Genomic DNA, 21,176 nt, shown 5'->3' on the forward strand with positions numbered 1-21,176 from the left:
AGGAGGGACAAATTCAGTAGGAACAAAAGGTTTGAAAGCTTTCTTTAAAGTGCTGCTAATAACAGCTATGGTTTGACAAGAATTTAAGGGCTAGCCATTATTCCCCAAATGAATGAGACCATATAATGTTTGTCCTTCTCCGATTGACTTATTTCACTCAGCATAATACCCTCCAGGTCCATCCACATCAAAGCAAATGGTGGGTATTTGTTGTTTCTAATGGCTGAGTAATATTCCATTGTATACACATACCACATCTTCTTTATCCATTCATCTTTCGATATGTTGGCAAATTGAACTCCAATAAAAAAAAAGGGGGGGGCGAGCCATTAGACTGGGAGTACTTTAAACACAGGATCTTATTCAATAATCCTTCAGCAATTCTTTGGAGTTGTGAATTATCCCCAATTTGTAGACCTGGAAACAAAGGGCTGGAATGAGGGACGCCTGGGTGGCTCAGTGGTTGAGCATCTGCCTTCCGCTCAGGCTGTGATCCTGGGGTCTTGGGACAGAGTCCCATACTGGGCTCCTTTCATAGAACTTGCTTCTCCCTCTGCCTGTGTCTCTGCCTCTCTCTCTCTGTGTGTCTCTCATGAATAAATAAATAAAATCTTTAAAACAGAACAAAAACCCCAAAGAGTTGGAATGGTTAAGAGACTCACCCGTAGCCACATAACTCTCAAGATTTGAACTGAAGTCAGCCTGACTCCATAGCCTGTGTAGTCATGTTAATTTTTTGTTTATACCCTCTAAAATATGGGACGAAAATTCCTATCAGGTCTGCAGTTCCATGGAACTGGCTGGGGTAGGTGGAAGCCATGTCTTGGAAGTACAATTAAGGACACAAAGGATGGGAGATGCTGGCTGCAGCAAGTTGCCACATCCAAACACTCAATCATTTCACTTAATATGTAAGGATAGCTCCCCATGAGGCCACATGATCACCAATATTTAACAGTTCCAGAAAATCCATAACCATATAATATGGAAGAATAAAATTTGAAAATGAAGTACTGCCTTGGTAGGAAAAGCTTAGGCCACAGCTCTGAGTATCATTTGCAAATCCAGTTGAAAAGCCCAGTAGGAGTGGCGGGAAGGAGAAGGACAGCACTCTAAGCAAAAACATGTCAATTCTACACACTGAACAAGTAAATATCCTTGAGGCATTAATGAAGAAAAGGCCACTTCATTTTGAAATGTTGATATGAATCTATTGCCTCACAACATTTCCTCTACTTTTAGTTTTCTTGCCAAAATGGGAAAAGAGGACTTTTACTATGAGTCACAGCCACTCACCCAGGAGAGATGTCCTTTATGATACTGTGGTGCACTTTTCTCCAGCACCCCCACCCATTCCACTTCTCACACTGCTCCTGCCAGTTCATGGAAGGCATGCAGAGCTCCATGTTACAGGTCCTGACATAGGAGCAAGTTCCCCCAAGTGATTATAGAAATGCACCCTCAAAAGCAACCACATCTTGAAGTATTATTATCAGCAAGTACCTTCCAAGCCCTAAGGACTCTGGCTGATGTAGCTCATTAACATTTTCAGCATGCCACTACACTAACAATAGGTATTTTTCACCAAGTCGAGGGAAAACAAAAAACAAATATAAAAGCTCCAGGACACAGTATGATTTTTCTAAGACAGTTGTAGTATCAGTAGCAGAAGCACAGAAACACTTAACTAGGTATCATTGTCCTTGAAGCTGGAGTATTAGAAATAATAGAACTGACCAAGCAAAACTCTCTGGGGGGCCAGGGAGCACTGCACAGCCTTTCTTCCCTTGTAGCATCTATAATGGAGCCTTGAACAAACAGATGCTCTGTCAATTGTTTTTGGATGGACTGATGAAACTACATTTCCATAAGACCAAGTAGGATTATGACATCCTTAGTTCTAAGTTGAGCTTGCTTTCTTCTTAAAAACTATCTCTCGATTATTTTCCCTCACTCAGAGAGGGACTCTTGACCACTTCGACCTGCTGTCATTTGGGGACAAATTCATGCAATGGGAATCCAGCAGAGTACACAGTAGCACTAGAAACATTCCTTGCACTGGGTGTTGAGTTCACAGTATTCATTTGGTTGTGTCATAGCTTACGAGTGCAAGCTAAAAATAAATCCAAAATTATACACCATTGTTTTTCAGTAATGGAGTATAGTAGAGCTATTAATGGGAATTTAATCCTGCCAAGGACTAGGTCATATTTGAGCTGACAAAACACAATATCTTTGAGACTGTTATAAAATTTGACTGGCAAGCATACATATTAAAAAATTACTTAAGGGTAATCACCAAAAAGAAAGAAAGAAACACAATCTATAGTTTAAAACAGAAAAAATTCTGAAAATTGCCAATTTGACATAAAACAAAAATACAAAGAAATGTAAAATTAATAATATCAGTAATCACACTCCATGTAACCAGACTGACTTCACTTATAAGACAAAAAAATTAGGGCAGCCCCAGTGGCGCAGTGGTTTATCACCGCCTGCAGCCTGGGGTGTGATCCTGGAGACTCGGGATCGAGTCCCATGTCAGGCTTCCTGTATGGAGCCTGCTTCTCCCTCTGCCTGTGTCTCTGCCCCTCTCTCTCTGACTCTATGAATAAATAAAATCTTTAAAAAAAAACAGACAAAAAAATCAGAATAGATTTTGGAAAAATAAAAGCTATATGCTGCTTACAAGAGGCATATTTAATATAAAGTTATAAAAGAAAACTGAGAATGATAGAAAAAACATACCAGAAAAATGTTACCCAACAGATAAAACAGACTATAAGGCAGAAGTTTGAAGAGACACCTCATTATAAAAGGGATAGTCACCAAAAATATATAATAATCAAGAATACATAGTAACACCAGAGACTCAAAAAATCAGCAAATATCAGCAGATATGGATACTGACATAGCCAATGCCATAGAAATCAGTCAAAAAATTAAGATATAGTTTGAGTAGCATAATTAATAAGGTTGAATTAATTCATGTATATGGGGACACCTGGGTGGCTTAGCAGTTTGGCACCTGCCTTTGGTCCAGGGCATGATCCCGGAGTCCTAGGATCAAATCCCACATCAGGCTCCCTGCATGGACCCTGCTTCTCCTTCTGCCTGTGTTCCTGTCTCTCTCTTTCTGGGTCTCTCATGAATAAATAAATAAAATATTTTTTAAAAATTCATGTATATGTAATCTTCTATTCAAATAGAGATACATCTTTAAAAGCTTTCTGTGGAATTTCAAAATTGATTACAAATTGCCCAAACAATTTGCAACAAAGAATCAGTAACAAAGGCATCTGAATCAATGGAGGATCACATGGTCTTTTCAACAAATGAAGGTAGCACAACTAGACATCAATATGAGGATAGAATTGTTCATTCTATACCTGAAAATGAACTTGGGATTAATTAGAGATCTAAAATTAATTGTTAAACAATAGTTTCTAGGGGGGAAAAATGACCTAAGAAATCATCTTTTCAACCTGGGAGTAGATAAAGATTCTTAGAATACAAAAAGCAAGAACCTTAAAAGAAATGATATATTAGGCTATATCAAAATTAAGTTTTGCTCAAAAGCCAAAGTTAAGAAAATTTATAGAAGAACCAGGTTGGAAGAAATATTCTCAAATTCTGACAAAAGATTTGCCATAGGAGTATATGAAGAACTACAATTCAATGATGTTGTAAAGCCAATCCAGGGACACTTAGGTTGTTGAGCATCTGTCTTTGGCTCAGGGCATGATCCTGGGGTCCTGGGATCGAGTCCTGCATCAGGCTCCCTGAAGGGAGCCTGCATTTTCCTCTGCCTATGTCTCTGCCTCTCTCTGTGTCTCTCATGAATAAATAAACAATATTTTTTAAAAAGCCAATCCAGTTAAAAGTAAAAAGATTTTGGAAAAAGAAAAAAGATTTTGGGACGCCTGGGTAGCTCAATGGTTGAGTGTTTGCCTTCAGCTCAGGGTGTCAGCCTTGAGTCCTGGGACTGAGTTCCACATGGGCTCCCTGCATGGAGCCTGCTTCTCCCTCTGCCTATGTCTCTGCCTCTCTCTCTGCATGTCTCTCATGAATAAATAAATAAAATCTTAAAAAAAAGATTTAACCAAATATTCACAAAAGATAAAATAATGGCCAATAAACCAATAAAGTGCTTAGCGTTATCAGGGAAGAATGCAAATTTAATTCACAATAAGATAAAGAGCTAAAATTAAAAGGGTGAAACTCCCAATTATTACCAAGGATTTGTAGTAACCAGAACTGCTATACTGCTTGCAGTATAAAATAGTAACAACCTGATTTGAAAGGACATATGGAAGTCTCTTAAAAAAAAAAAAAACTAAACACACCATTGTTCTGGAGTTTCTAGCAAAACAATGAGGCAAATAAAATGAAATTAAAGATATTCAGATTGGAAGGGAAGAACTAATGACATGACCTTATATATAGATGAGTCTAAAGAATCCACAAAAAACCCCAAGAGCTAATAAAGGAGCTCAACAAGGTTGCAGGATACAAGATAAATAAACAAAAACAAATTATATTTCTATATGCAAGCAATGAAAAACTCCCAGCGTGAAATTAAGAAAATAATTCCATTCACCAGAGAATCAAAAAGAATAAAATATTTTAGGACTAAAACATCAAAGACACACTAAACACTATAAAACATTACTGAAAGAAGAAAAAAAAATTTTAAAAGGTAAAAAATCCATATTAATGAACTAGGAGACAAAATTGTTAACGCTCCCAAAATTGATTTACAAACTTACTGCAATCACTTAGGGGAGTCACAATTCAAAGCACAGCAATTAAGATAGTGTGGTACTGGAAAAGACCTGAGAACCCAGAAATAAATCTTCACAATTACTGTCAGTTGATTTCTACAAACATGCCAAGACAATTCAATGGGGAAAGAATATTCTTTTTAACAAACGGTGCTCTAACAACTCAATATCCACACATGAAAGAATTAAGCCTTATCTCACATCATATGCAAAAATTAACTCAAAATGGACCACAGAGCTAAAACTCCTAGGAAGAAACAAACCAGTATGTCTTTGTGACCTTACAGTAGAGAATAGACTCTTACATAGAACAGCAAATGGTTGAATAAAGAAAAAATTCATCATGATGCCTATAGCCTGATCCCTCTCAAATAAAGCTTAAAAATACCCAAAAGCAAAGTAATTATTATAAATGAACACATATGTATGTAGAATAAGTACACAAACACCTAACATAAAAAATTTCCAAGCAGTGATTACTTCTAGGGAGGAGAGGAGAGGACGACAGAGTTTGGGAGAGGTGTGCATGGGAGGGTGTGTGGAGGGAAGTAGAGTGGAAGGTAATTAAGGGTAATCTATTGTTTCTGGGGGGAAAAAAACAACACAAAACCCTTCAACAGTAAAAGTATACTGTAGTATTTGATAAAAGTGGTGTGGCTATACCCATGTACCTTTATGAATATTTGAAATGCTTTACAATTTGAAAAATTACATTTCTAGAAGAATGAGACATTCTTATCATGATCATTAATTTTCCAGTACAGCACAGGGCAAAAATTAAGGTAAATTAAACTAATTGATCTAAAACTCCACTAATCAAGAAATATTCAGGAAATTGCTTTGGGAATAAACACTATTATTAGATCCTTTGTCATTGCCTTTATTCAAAATGGGAAACAAAGTACATGCCCCCAGAATGATTACTGGAATTTTCCACTTGTTTGTATTCTATACAAATAGTTGTGGCTTATGTTTATTTTAGTAAATTCTTTTTTCTTTCTCTACTCCTAAATTTGCTTTCATCCAACTTTCCCAAGCTTAAATCTCTTCCTTTTGTTTTTTCCTTCCCCCAGATTTGTATTTCCTTTCCTAAGCAACAATAAAACATTATTTTCTTTTCCATTTGCTCATAAATCAAACAGTTCATTCCCTTGTTTGGTTTTCTACTTTCAACTACATGCTTAGTTTGCTTGCATTTTTTCTGCATGTTCACTTTTCCCAAGTACAAGACATGCTTCCAGGTGTAAACAAGTTACTTTTTTAATAGGGCTAAGGCTCATTTATTTAGGCCTATCAGGAAGATGTGTATGCAGATGAGGATTTAACAATAACCACTTTTTACTTAAAACAGTACACAAACCCCTATGCGCATGTTTCACTGAAGGGACCATTGGATGCTGAGGGCTGTAGAGAGGACAGCTGTCAAGTTGCTGCCATTGTTACAGTGAGGTGAATACCCCAGGCACCCAACCCTCTCTTCCTAGAGCCACAGCCCTCAGTGTTAGGGTCCAGACAACTGGCTGGCTCAGGTCACAGGGGACAAGAAAGGGGAGCTTCTTGTCATCTTGTCAACACAGCCAACAACAGTTGTCATTTATTTAGACAGTCCACTGCCAAGCCGTCTTGTGGGCACTCAGTCGAATTTCATTTAACTCCTAATTCCCCATGAGAGAGGGGAATTATCTCTACTTTACTGACAGGGCACTGGGTAGAGAAGTCAAGCAATACAAGCAAGATCACATGGCTTTGCTACCTGGCTCAAAGAGCCAAGATTCACATCCAGGTGTGGCTCATGGCAAATGCCCTGCCAGTTGCCACACACAGTTTCTTCCCTTTCTGGCTGCTGCAGGGTATGGAGCAGACCAGTTTTTTGGTGGAAGAGTTGTTCTCCTTCCTAAACCACCATGCACCCTACCTACTCTGTTTATGTTCAAGACAGGGGAGTGTTTAAGTCCTCAAGAAAACAATTTGATTCCTCAAGTATGGTGTTAATAAAAACACCATAAAAACATTTACAGTAAGGCATATTTACACAGTATTTATGTACACATGGGTGTCTGTAGGATGGCTATGTGCTGTAGTACTGGAAGAGCCCTTCTTTTTTTTTTAATTTTTTTTCTAGATTTATTTATTTATTTATGATAGACACACAGAGAGAGAGAGAGTGAGAGAGAGAGAGAGAGACAGAGGGGCAGAGACACCAGAGGAGGGAGAAGCAGGCTCCATGCTGGGAGCCCGACGTGGGACTCGATCCCGGGACTCCAGGATCACGCCCTGGGCCAAAGGCAGGTGCCAAACCGCTGAGCCACCCAGGGATCCCCTGGAAGAGCCCTTCTAATGGTGCTCCTATAACCACGTACTCCAAAAACAAAGCACCCATGAATGATGGAGGTGTACCTGAATAGGATCCTGCGTCAGTCTCATGGGCCCAATGCGCACCTCCGCAGAAGAGACCTGCTAAATAAACACCAACATATTAGATGTGTCAAGTCAAACTACAAGAAGTGACAAATTCTTCCTTACTTAGAATATTACATTATACTACTTTGTGGACACTAACTACAAGGATCCAATATACTGATATGGAGTCAGTTTATAAAATGTAATGAGCATAATCCTGGTTTTGTATAAGAATATATACATATACATGCATTGAAAACATCCTAGAGGATACTATCACATGCTAAGTGGTGGATTTCAGGTAATCTTTAAGTACATGGATTTTTAAAACACTACTTTATGGGAGAAAACCAATAATTGTTTTCTGAGCACCTATTATATGCTCAGCACCATACTACAGTTACTTTAAAATCTTAAGTAAAGGTATTTCTCAAATGTGAAAACTAAAACATTTCAAGAGCTGTTCCTCTACTTCTTAATTTTCTTATCTTTATGCTTTAGTAGGAGCCATAAACAGCTTATTCTTACCCATGTTTACCACAAATAAACTCATCTGAGTTGCACTTCCTCAAATAAACTGAGGAAGACCATATAAGAGGCAAATTGTGCTCCACGACTTGATCCAGGAATGAGCTAAGGTGTTCAGGGGCCAACACCATCTACCTGCCTTCAGCTGCAAACAGAAGGCAAGTATTTGTCTGTAATAACTTTGCTCAGATTTCTAAAAGTGACTCTTTCTAGTAACCTATTGAGGGTCTTGGCCTCACCTCCATGGATTCAATTTTGTTTTTCTCCAAGAGGGAGCAGTCATTTCGCTACCACTTGGAAGCTTATCCTGCATTCTACAGACAGTCAGATAGAACACCTTCAGCAAACACAAAAGTCAGAGGACTGGAGGTAACAGTAATAAATGAATCAAGGGCCAGAGGAGGCTTTTATCAGTTAACAAAAGCAGAATTTCTTTAAATTATAATTTTGGGGGCACCTGGGTAGCTCAGTTGGTTAAGCATCTGTCTTTGGTTCAGATCATGATCCCAGGGTCCTTGGATCAAGCCTCACATTGGGCTCCCTGCATGGAGTCTGCTTCTCTCTCTGTCTCTGTCTCTCTCTCTCTCATGAATAAATAAATAAAATCTTTTTAAAAAATAAGAAAAAGAGGAAAGAAAGAAAGAAAGAAAGAAAGAAAGAAAGAAAGAAAGAAAGAAAGAAAGAAAGAAAGAAAGAAAAGAAAGAAAGAACAAAGAAAGAAAGAAAGAAAGAAAGAAAGAAAGAAAGAAAGAAAGAAAGAAAGAAAGAAAGAAAGAAAGAAAGAAAGAAAGAAGGAAGGAAGGAAGGAAGGAAGGAAGGAAGGAAGGAAGGAAGGAAGGAAGGAAGGAATCTTTAAAAATAAATAGATCAAAACATTATGATTTTGAAAACTAAAATTTTCCCTTTCTTCTTTCTTGCCTTTTCTCTGTGCTTAATTCCTGGTGGGCATGGTGTGAATCTTCTCCAAAACATGGCTGAATTGTTGACACTCGTTTCCTCTTTAAAATTGATCCCTCAACCCTGGCATCACTGTTTGAAGCAGTGATGCTGGGGGCTTTGGCCTCTCACTCAACCAGCCAGCTTAAAACTCAAAGCCCTATAATGACTGCTCAACAGAGGCTACTGGTCCTCTGTGGTGGGTTCTGCTTGGTGAGGCAGCCTCCAGACAGTGGGCCCTTCTAGTAGGCCTGGCACAATTCTTACCAACTTGGGGTCTCGAGTCCCTGAGCCCATAGACCAGCGATAAGTTCCTTTAGTGTTTTACTGCTGTCTTCAGGTAAAAGAACATGTGATCTTATACTTCTTTCCTTTAAACAAAGCAATATCCTACCAAGTGTTATTGCGGATACTAGCACGCAGCATAGATGCACAGTCCTCAGAATGATTCCACTGAAAATGATTCAGTGGAATGATTCCCAGGCCTCCTGTGTCACTGGGACTCAGCAGCCCACCCCCCCATCCCCAGCTCTACTCAGACACAGTTTTTGTTGTCTGAACCCAACATCATCCTTCAAAAGCAGTGTAACTGCCAGAATTTTACTAAAAAGTTAATAATTAAGCAGTAAAACCAATTTGAGGCAGTAAGATAGAGATCACAGTCCCTGCGATCTCTCTTGGCTTCACTGCACACACCATATACCTAAGCTCCCCTCCAACAGGGCTACAGGTTTTCTCTAGCAAAACTGGCTCCCCAAGGGTCATCCAGGGGCAGAAAATAAATTAAATATTAAGTATAAAGTTTAAAAGGAATAAAATAAAAAGTGACTCACTTTAGAAGGCTAAGGGACAGAGGGAAGGATCCCTGCTAGAAGGGCACAGACTGTCCCCAAAATAATTCACTCTTAACCAATATTTTTCTAACTTTATAAATAACCACCATATGCATGAAGTAGTCATACAAGCACTTTGTGTGTGTGTGTGTGTGTGTGTGTGTGTGCATGTATGCTGAGAGCTCCCAATACATTCCTGATGAAATCTCTTTAGAACAAATACTATGAAACAGTGTAACGACTGTTGGCACACAAATAACTGGATTCTCATAAAGAAAATAATTCTAGGGGATCCCTGAGAGGCTCAGCGGTTTGGCGCCTGCCTTTGGCCCAGGGCACGACCCTGGAGTCCCGGGATGGAGTCCCACATCAGGCTCCCGGAATGGAGCCTGCTTCTCCTTCCTCCTGTGTCTCTGCCTCTCTCTCTCTCTCTCTCTCTCTCTCTCTCTCTCTCTCTCTATCATAAATAAATAAACAAATAAATAAATCTTAAAAAAAAAAAGAAAATAATTCTCATTATTGTCTCCTATTCATTTAGGCCCAAAGGATCCTAATATATATAGTTCAGCTTTTTATGTTGCTGAATTTAGACAGAGCACAGGTCAAGTCACTTTTACATAGGTCTCTTGGTGGGATAAAAGCCCTGAAAGGCAGCATTCATGGGGCTTTAATATCAACATTAAAAGGAAAGCCAATTCTATTTTCCTTATATGTAAGGAAATAGTTACTAATTTGAGTAATTCTGAAATAAAGTCCTTGCATTGTTGTCAACATTCATAAATCTCTTCAACTATAATCATTTTTTGTCGTGCATTTAATGTCTTTAGAAAACATGATGTTTTTGTTGGAACAATCGAGTAAGCTCAGTATGTTAGCTTCCCAGGGACTATGAGGTTTTGAATAAAGTGGAAGAGGAGCTCTGATGGGAGGAGAAAAACCTTCTGAATCACTTCTGATCACAATTCAGAAGAAGGGGGAAGAAAAAAAACCCTTAAGTTTATTACCTCACTGGGATTTAATAAAAATTTTCATGTACTCTATACCTTTTAATTTGGAGATGTAGATAAGTATTACTTCTTTATGTGTGTGTGCTAATGAGGAAACAGGCCCAGAGTTGAGAAGGTGGTGAAAAAGTGACATGTTAAAACTCCTAGCATATGTTAGATACTGTGGTAGGAACTTAACATGTATTTTCTCAATTCACAAAATCCATCTCATTATTTTAGCTCTGAATTAGAACAGGCTCAAGTATCCTGTGGTATCAAAGAGATCCAAAATTTCAGTGATCTAATAATATAAGGATTTTTTCATACCAAATTCACTATGGTGCCAAGGTGATTTTCCAAATCAATTCCTCCTTGTGGATACTTAGCAGTCCAGGCCAAGAGACAGTCAGGGGGAGAGTCACCAAAAACTCAGGCATGGGTTTTTAAAATCTCAGCCTGAAAGTTACACAGTACTTGCCCTCAGCCCATTGGCCAGAGCTAGTCACATGGTCCCACTTCCCTGTAAGGAGGCAGGACATCTAAGGAAGCAAAAAGGTTGTAGTTACATAGGCCTTTTTAAACTTTGCCAAGAGAACACCTGATGATCATGTGAACACTCTTCAAGCCCCCAGCTCTCTCCCAGGGACTGTGCTAGGAGGCATTTCCATAGGAGTGACCTTAGGAGACGGGCAATGGCCACGGAGAGTATGGAATTTTCAAAGTAACACTCGACCTAGAACACATCCTTTTCCTGCCATGACAGCAAAGACCCTACAACTTTCTTCCACAGCCTGCATGCATCCAGCGTTTTAACCTCTGCCTGACCCAGTTCGGCAGGAAGCTGCCACTGCAAGCAGAACCAAGGAGACAGTTTCACGAGTTTGGTAGACCACCTTCAAGACCCCTGCCTCTCCCGTCTCTACCCACTTCCTCCCAGCCTTGTTTCACTGTGTCACTTCTACCACCCAAGTTGGGGCCTCAGTTTACCAGCTCCTTTAGTCCTGACCTACACTTAGCTCACTGTCCCTTGGCTTCCATTTTCCCTCTTGGACTCTGCTCCCATTCATCTGACTTTGGTTTCCATGTCCAAGAGAAGTCAATCATCTCAACAGAATGGCAGACCTTATTCTTGTCGCCGCTGAGGGCTAGTGCAAGGCAGTGACCAGCAGAGGCAAACCTGCGGCAGGTCTATTCATGGCAGCAGCAGTTTGCAGACACAGAAGCCTACTGCCTACATGTCATCAATCTATGAAGGAGTATTTATGAACATAAACAGGAGACCATTTACTGATGTTTCTGTAACCAAGCCAAGACTCTCCACTTCAAAGGGTGAACTTTGAGCAACTGCAGATGCACAGATCCTCAATTAGTGTATTAGCTCTGATTCCAGGAAGTAAAGAAGTTTGCCAAGGTCACAGGAGCAAGCAAAGGACAGGCTCATAGATAACATAATTCTAGTGCCCAGGGGGAGAGGAGGATGGGACAAGAATGTTAAGAGATACACTTACTAGTCACTCTGACCACACATCTTTCCCCAACAGCCCAATGAGAAAGGACTGTGGGCTGACAGTACAGTCTTAACTATCCCATGTTTACAGTGTGTTAGACATTTACATGAATACACATGTATGCAGGTTAACATGCACATGCATATATATGAAGCAAGGTAACCAATTCAGATTCAGGTGAGTTGGCTCTCTATGAAAAAAAGTCCTATTTTGTAGCATTTGCTGATTCTCTGATGTAAATACCTTCACTTCACCTAATCTCAAGCTAGCAACACAAGTTCCTGCCCATGTGACTGGATCTGTAGCTTTTCATTCTGAATGAAAAAAGTTTGTGAGTGGCAAACTCATTGGTCTTTGCTGGTCTACAAATGATTTTCACTTACTTTTGTTTGATAGTTTAATGAGATACAGAATTCTGGTTGATAGATATTTTCCCCTCAAACTTTAAAGATGGGAGGAAGGAGAGAGTACTTTTGGTTCTCAAGGTGGGAAGATCAAGAATGTTTCATGAAGGCAAATAGGTCATGAAGAACATGCTAGAAGGGCACAGCCCTTCTCTAGCAAGAGACTGGCTTGGGAGAAGAAATTCCAGATATATGGAACAACAGAAGCAAAGGCATGGAGATAAGAAGGCAAAGGTACAATGGCAGAGAAAATGAAGACTGGAAGGGTTGAGGTCAATTCCTGGAAGGTATGTGCCACCGTCCTCACCCCCACCCCAACCCCTTTTATTTTCCTGTAGGCACCAACCACATTTTAGATTTCTGAGTGGAAAATGAACAGGATCCAATTTAGGACTTGGGGGGGGGGGGATAAATCAAACATCTAGTTTGTCTACTTTCTGGATCGGTAAGAACAGACCTAGCAAAACACACAGTGCTATGAGTAGGAACTAGAGCAGTGAAATTAAGTGGGGAAAATGTCATAACGAACACGAAAATGACAAAACAAACAAACAAACACACACACACACACACACACACACACACACAGCTTGGCCCTATTTCAATGGAGAACAAAGTCCAAGATGAAAATCGACTGGTCAGGTCAGGTAGCTAGAAGACATAATCTGGAAAGAAGTCAAGGTAGTTCAGGCTAATTCATCTGTCACTGCACCACACTCCCTGCTGGTGACATCCACATCTCTGGGTACTTCCAGCTTTTGGAGTTTTCTTTTTTTTTTTTTTTTTTATTTATTTATTTTTTTTTTTTATCTTTTGGAGTTTTCTTAGAGAACCTGGACTAAGGTTTCAGAGCTTGCCTCAAAAAGGAAGCAAGTGAGAACTCGGGAAGAAAAGCAGTCGACCTAGAAAGTCCTTGCTACCCCATCTGCCCAGCACAGCACACCCGCCCTTCGAGCAGCTGCTCGGTGCCCCCACCCTCTGAGGGCTGTCCAAGCCCAGCTGCACCAAGACGCCCCTAAATAGCTCTCCTCAGCACCCTACTCCACTGCACAGTTACTTGTTGTATTATTCATTTAGTTAGTTTCCCCTGGGCAAGACCGAGTTTCCTGGGAGATAGAGTGTTCCTCATAGTTTTATCCCCAGCATCTAGAAGGTACTCAATAAATAAATGAAACTGAATTCAACTGCTTAAAACCATGTGGGTTTTAAGTAACAGAGTCAGGAATTGAAACTTGATTTTTTCCCCTAGACACACCCAGTACAATGTTCTTCCATTATGCTCTAGAATTTAGAGAATTCTGACCGCTTTTCTGCCACGAGGTTCTGGACTTCATACTGGTGTTGCTACAGAGATGATCCAGTACCCAGCAATCCCTGGTCAGGTCCTGGTAGTCTGTACTCCTGTGAGCAGAGCTGCCACTAGGGCTAAGGAGAAACAAGTGAGGTGTGTACGTACATGGGTGTCTGGGCCAGCGTGGCGGGCTTCCTTCGCTTCAGTCTTCCACAGAATAAGCTCAAAGTCTGAGTCTTCCCCCTTCAGGGACTTCATATCTGGAACCCCTTCCTCTCCACCCTCAGCAGTACTGAAAATTCACCTAAGTGTACATATGCACACCGCCAGGGCAAGTGTGACCTCACTTCCGTGGGGGAGGGGCGACTCCATGGTAAAGATCATGTTGATCACAAAAGGGATCTGCTGTGGGCTCAGAAAAAGGCATTTTTAAATATGTTAATCAACTCTGCCTGCTGCCCTCCTGGCTCTGGCTTTAGTGATTAATTCTTTCAAGGTGCCCCTGTCCACCCTCCATTCCCAGGCCAAAAATCTTTCTTTATTCCTCTGAGCAAGCAAAGTCTGTGTTTGACTTTGCCTTTTTTTTTTTTCAAGAGCACGCACATGCACACACACACACCCCTGTAGAGGAAGGCAGAGGGGGTAGGAGAGAGAATCTCACGCAGACTCCCCACTGAGCACAGAAGCCAATGCCAGGCTCCATCCCACAACCCTGAAATCATGAGATGAGTCAAAAATCAAGAGTTGGATGCTTAATCAATTGAGCCACCCAGGTGCCCCTACTTTTGCCTGTTTCATAGGCCCATACCTGCAGCACTTACTATGAGGCTGCACATCCCTGCCTCATCCTGGCCCCCACTCTATGCAACCCCCCCGCACACCCTCTGGCATGCTTTCTTCTCTTTGTCAGCCATGGGGCCTTGGCAGTGGGCTTTGCCCTCATACTAGCCTCTAGCCCTCCCTTTGCTTTGCTTCCAGCCACCCTAGAGCACCTGCTCTGCTCTGCAGCCCCAGACCTTTCAGTGCCCCATAGGTGGTTCCAACCCACCCATCCCCGTCCTGCTGCCAATTCTCTCACCTAGACATTCTCAGCCTGTGCTTCATGTTCCAAGTACCTGGGACTTATTATATGTATGAATGCCCAAGTCCTACTTCAAACCACAAGAATAAGAATCTCTAAGGATGGGATTAATCATCCCATGTGAATCATCCCATGTGAATCAGCATTTTAAAATCACAGGTGAAACTAGGGTTGAGAACCACTGGTCTATCCTGAGCAGACATGTCTGTTGTCAACAGCAGACTCAATTACTTTATTAATTTATTTGATATCAAGTGAGTCCTTACCCTGTGAATGGCATCAAAACCCACCCAGTGACCCCCTCCAAAATCACAAGATCACTTAGGCAAGAAAATGATTCAATCCTTCATATTTGATAATTTCCTCAAACCAGTATCTCCAAATAACAACTTAAAAATGATTAGATCTGTTACAAACAGATGAAAGATTATTCATATTCATTAGATACTCATAGTGGGTGACAGATCTACCAGCTTTGTTTCGTGCTCTCTTTCATGTTCTACTAGAAGAGTACATTCATTTGGCAGCATGATGCTTCATCACCAATACATACAGATAACTACTCATCAAAATATACCACTGTAAAAGAGATCAACTTGACTTTGAAATTTAAAACTTCTATTCAGGAGTTCCTGGGTGGCTCAGAGGCTGAGCATCTGCCTTTGGCTCAGGTCGTAAACCTGGGGTCCTGGGATTGAGTCCTGCACTGGGCTCCCTGCATGGAGCCTGCTTCTTTCTCCCTCTGCCTATGTCTCTGCCTCTCTCTCTGTGTTTCTCATGAATAAATAAAATCTTTGTTTAAAAATAAATAAATAAATAAATAAATAAATAAATAAATAAATAAATCTAAAAAAATTAAAGCAAAAGCAAGAGACACTCCATTTCTTTTTTTTTTTTATTTTTTATTTATTTATGATAGGCACACAGTGAGAGAGAGAGAGAGAGAGAGAGAGAGGCAGAGACACAGGCAAAGGGAGAAGCAGGCTCCATGCACCGGGAGCCCGACGTGGGATTCGATCCTGATCTCCAGGATCACGCCCCGGGCCAAAGGCAGGCGCCAAACCCCTGCGCCACCTAGGGATCCCGCAAGAGACACTCCAGTATTGGGGGGGGGCGCAGGCAGAGCCCAAGAGGAAATAAAATAAAAATCAGGAAACAATCAAGTATTAGTAACCAGAACGAAAATGTCTAAAAACAATCAGTGAAATGACAACCAAAAAGGAAGTTGGGCAAAGATGGGAAAAAGAACTCAGAGAAGGAAATATAAATATTAAGAGATGCTCAATCGTTAGTAATCAGGAAAGTAAATTTTAAATTACAATGAGATACTATGTCACGCCCAGCCATTTTTTTTAAAAAGCAACAGAATGGTAGAATTAAGAAGCTAAACAGTATCAACCAGAAGGCTGACCCACAGGAACTCCTATACTGTTGGTGGGTGTGTAAATTGGTTTAGCCACTTTGAAAAATATTGAGAATTTCTAATAAAGACAAGCATTTATCCTACAATCCAGCTCCTATGTGATACCTGTGGGTTTCTCTGCAGGATAAGAAGGCATTTACAAAAATACTTGGAGCAAAATTCAACAAAAATTTGGAGACAGCCTAATCCATAATCCATTAGCATCCATCACCAGAAAAAAAAAAAAAAGTATTTTGAGGAATATCCATGCAATAGAATATTATACTATGAAAAATATATCAACTAAGAGCTACCCATTCAAAATAGATGAACCTCACAAATGTCAAGTAAAAAAAAAAGGATTTAGAAAAATACATACCTCAGAATTCCACTTAAAGTTTTAATTATTTAAAATACTGAATATAGTGCACCTGAGTGGCCCAGTTGGTTAGGCATCTGCCTTCAGGTCATGATCCCAAGATCCTAGGATGGAGCCCCCCCAAATTGGGCTCCCTGAACAGCAGGGAGTCTGCTTCTCCTTCTCCCTCTGCCACTCTCCCCCCACTCTCAGGCTCTCTCTTTCTCTTTCAAAAATAAATAGCAAATAAATAACTGAATATAGTGTAGGAATATTATAACAGTATGGAGAAAAGCTTATAAACTCCCATTTAAGCCATAAGGTCCCACTGGTCGAAAGGAAAATGGGATATATTTAGGGAAGGAACTACCAGGGCCTTCAGCTACTGTTCATGATCTATTTTTTATTAAGCAGTGAGTAATGACTATATAGGTATTTACTGAATTATTTTCCTCATCTGTTGTCTAAATACTTCAAAAAAAGTTATAATGTATTTTATTGGAAAAGTCTATTTTCTAGTTTATTTTCTAGTTTTGAAATAACATTAACTGAGCAGTAACCACTATACAAATAACCAACACATACTATTTCTTTCTTACTATAAAATCTTTATTTGGTAAAACAAGGTAGTATATTTAAAATTCCTCAAAATATGGATAAAACTTCCTTGAAGCTCAGTAAAATGAAATCCTAGTAAAGTGGGTTGGGACTCAGGGGTCCTTGTTCAAATTAACTGCTCTGTGCCTCATTATGAAGGGGCTTATGAATCCCCCAAGCATCAGCATATAATGGTCACAGCGACTGCACTTGTTTACCACTGAAGAATTTAAACTCTGGGGCACCCGTGTGGCACAGTCGGTTAAGTGTCCCCCTCCTGGTTTCGGCTCAAGTCATCTCATGGGTTGTGAGATTGAGCCCCACTAGCTGCTTGGGACTTTCTCTCCTTCTTCCCCCCGCCCTTTGCTTGCACTCCCTCTCTCTCTCTAAAATAAATAAATGTTTTTTTTAAAAAAAGGATTTAAAATTCTATCATGGTTAAGCACCTCATCCAAGGGGCTAGAGTTGAGATTTAAGCCCAGACCCACCTTACTTAGAAGGCCATGCTCTTATATATTCACTTATATTTGTTCTAGAAAAGTCTTAAAATGCTATGCAAAGAAACTAAGTAAAACTTGTAAAAGTGATTTATAATTAAATGAAAGATCTGTTTGAAAGATGAGCATAGGCCAAATGAAGTGAGAGAGCAGAATGTACAGCCTATGCCACAGCCAACACGCTATTAGTCAAGGAGGGAGACATGGCATCATGCACAAGACGAGACAGTGATGGGCTTTCCAGCATTGTCTTGCAATGCCCCCCATGCACCCCCTCAATGACTGGGGAATGGACAACAAGGCTATTCTTTCTCAACAATTATCACTGCTACCCTCAGCTAAGGGGAAAACAGTATCATCTATCACTGTGCCCAGAAAACACTGCAGTAAAAAAGGATAGGGGCCATCGAGGCCATCCTCAGGCTAAACACATGGGTGCTGTCAGCTCCTAACACAGAAAAGTGGCCAGCATGGCCTAATGGGGGAGGCACCCCCCCTCCTACCCCAGAAATCAGATGAAAGAAATTACCATTTTTTTTATTTTGTTCTTTTCCTTAAATTCTAAGTTTATTTCCTATACTCTAAAGTTCAGAGAAGATTTTCAGCACTAAATAGTGACACATATCAAGTTTCAGATATTTATTATTCAGTGTAAATCCCAACACAATACACCAACATGATTTTGTGCATTTAGAGGGGAAATATTTCCTGGATAAGTGGATAATTGTGCAGATGGCTTCTGGAAGACTTTCATTCTAAGCAGCTTTATAGTGAAACATTAATGATAGAAGTCTGGACCTCTTTCTTCAGTTTGCTGTAATCTACATTCACTGAGTAGAACTTGTATTGATCATTGAGACCCAGTTGTTCCAAGGTTCTGGGTTATTCTTCCTATCCCAACTAACATCTGGATTGAACAATGCCAAGCACAACACATACAGCGCTACTCCAGTACCTCCTGCCCCAATAAATATGAAGAGGGGGATCAAGCTCGGATGCTTCTTGGCCTGACTGATGGTCTGGCGTAACATGGTTGCGACAAGGTCTCCTGTGCAGGAGAAGGAAAAACCGTGTTGCTGCAAGGCCCGGAACTAAGTAATGCCTCTATTTTTAAAATTTTCTTTAGGTTCAACTTGCCAATGTATGACACCCTAGCCATGGGAAAAGAATTCTGATGCCAATTGGAGGTTGAAATAAAAAGGGAAAAAATGGTCAAGAATACAATCTATTAAATGGGTGAACCCGAAGGAGGTAAGCAAAAGAAAGCCTTACAGAAAACTGGCTTTGGAAGGAAAAAAAGAAAGAAAAAGAAAACCAAAAAACCCTAACTGCACTTAGATACTATGATGTCAAAGGGCTTTACATTACACGTGCAGTCCGAAAATCAAGGCACCCGCTTTACAGACGTAACACTTCTGCCAGGATCACTAGGTTTAGTGTGTAGAAACATAACACTGATCCCAGATTCCAAAAGTCAAACCCAGAGTCTGAGCTGGAAAGCAGAGGAATTTAGAGGCAACCGCAAAACATGATATCCCTCAACTACCTTCCTTCCTTTTATTAGGGATATTACTGATAATAAAACTGCCTGGATGGCTTCAAGCATTTACAATTACATTGTGTAACAGAGGATGAACAAAGCACAGTGGATCTCTAATTATTCAGGAGGCAGTTATTCAGATTGTGGAAAAACCCAGGCATTTCTGATACTCTTCCAGCCTGCTGCAGGCCTTCTCATGAACATTAAATGAAGGCAAGAGAAAGTTAAAGGGGGTGATATTCAAATCAGTCAATTGTGCTACATGGTCAGCAGTTCTGATAGATTGGATGGGCAAGGGAACAGAAACCATCTTCTAAAAAATGAGTTTGAGGTTTCCTGTGGATTTCAATTATCCATATAGCCCCTGTCCTCAATTTTGTCATTGATAAGCTAGAGTTGCCTTGGAGAACCAATAGCAAAATGTCTCCCCTGCTCAGCTCCAGGACAATCTCATACTAGGGCCCCAGGGACCCTGAAACAACTGTATTTTTCACCACACCTAGTATTGCACCAAAAATTCAACCACGTGTGCTTTCTTGACTCTCGTGTGTCAGGGCCACTCACACTCGTATAAAAGGCAACTATCAATCCCTGAGTCCAGGGATCACATGGACATCAGGATTAATGAATCAGTGTTAAGCTCTGATTCCCAATTAAAAACAAATCCCATTTAAAATTAAGTAATTCAATTGGAGAGTTAGGTGGTTTTGAAATATTTACTTTATGCGAATGGTATATAAATACTTAGTACTTGAAACATATATTAGGGAGTCAATACTCTTAATTAAACATTTGCAAAGTTATGTGACTAGTGGGCTTTTTTTAAATTAAAGGCTTTGAAAATTATAAAAACTGCACGTTTGTGTTCCAAACTCCCTCTCTATACTTACACTTTTTTGTCTTATTTTATCAATGTGATATATTAGAACAGATATTTGGGAAAATAAAGTTGCTGTTTAATGTTGAAGATTAAAGTTTTGCCTCTTTTCATCCCCTCTTCCTTCTCACCTCCACTACCTTAACCCGACCAGGAAAGTTGTTAGCCAGAAGTTCATTTGAGAAATGACAAACTTGCTCATAGATTAATGATTGCTGAAGTATAAAGTATTAAATATTTTATTAAGTGAAGAAAGGATGAGAAAATGGAACATTCTCTGCATCGATTTAGTACAATATGCCTTTTTATGTTTTGAAAAGTCATACCATTAAAAAGGGTAAAATAGAACAATTTTAAAATTAAAAAATTAAATTATATTCATGAAAAGTCATGTGTAAAATGCAAATGCCCATTTTTTTAAAGAGTTTGGATTATTTGGCATAAACAGTTATTTCTGAACAGTTACTCATAAAAACCACAATTCACATCCTAAAAATGTAGGACTTCAGTTAAACACTACACAATTAAAACCTCAGTATTATTAGAAAGCTAGCATGCAAGACACCTGTATTGTATCCCCAGGGCTCTGTGATCCCTCCTCTAAGATTTCACACAGTAGCAGTCAAGTTCCCACTGTGCCCTGGCCCTCTGGTTCTACTGGGGCTTATATCAAAAGTCAATGGAACAACACCCACAATCTTATTTCTTCTTTTCCAAAAATATTTAAGATTCAGAGACAAGGACAAGGGAACACCATAGGGGTAAAAGCAATCTCTTTACAGGTGTGGCTGAGCAGAGGAAGGCCCCATAGCAGAACTCTCCTTTCTCTCAGAAACCCAGAAATGTAGAAAGGGTTATGGAATAAATGTGTCCACTGGTAGAGAAAAAAAGAAAAAAAAAAATCCCAAAGCACACACAAAAAGAATAAATGCCCAAAGACCACTTTTGATTTAGTCAAAATACATTTCTTTAAAAAAGCAGTTCAAACTCACAACCTAGCTTGGATCTGCTCACAACCAGAAAAAAAAGCTGAATAACACTCCAGTATGACAGAGGAATGGAAGTGAGAAGCTCCGTTTTATGCTTGTTCTAAAGCTCTGCCCATGTGCTCATCCCGATGAGCCTCTGGCTCTCGCCTTTTGGCACTCAAGGCA

At 40.0% G+C, this 21,176-nt stretch overlaps 1 protein-coding gene and 1 pseudogene across 11 annotated transcripts in view; both read right to left on the reverse strand.

The window, feature by feature from the left end:
• The window catches only part of PDE8B (phosphodiesterase 8B), a 276,868-nt gene that overhangs the window by 142,681 nt on the left and 113,011 nt on the right, over window positions 1–21,176 (reverse strand). For 6 of the 11 annotated variants that reach the window (XM_041752397.1, XM_041752396.1, XM_041752395.1 and 3 more), the window contains exon 2: window positions 7,182–7,241. In XM_041752397.1, the coding sequence (XP_041608331.1) occupies window positions 7,182–7,241 (60 nt within the window). Of the gene's footprint in view, window positions 1–7,181; window positions 7,242–13,835; window positions 13,913–21,176 lie in introns of those variants that run through there. The other 5 variants (XM_041752398.1, XM_041752394.1, XM_041752403.1 and 2 more) reach the window with 2 other exon arrangements.
• LOC121489383 lies at window positions 18,287–18,636 on the reverse strand (annotated as a pseudogene).

Source organism: Vulpes lagopus, chromosome 4 (assembly GCF_018345385.1).
Source record: "Vulpes lagopus strain Blue_001 chromosome 4, ASM1834538v1, whole genome shotgun sequence".
Classification (NCBI taxonomy): domain Eukaryota; kingdom Metazoa; phylum Chordata; class Mammalia; order Carnivora; family Canidae; genus Vulpes; species Vulpes lagopus.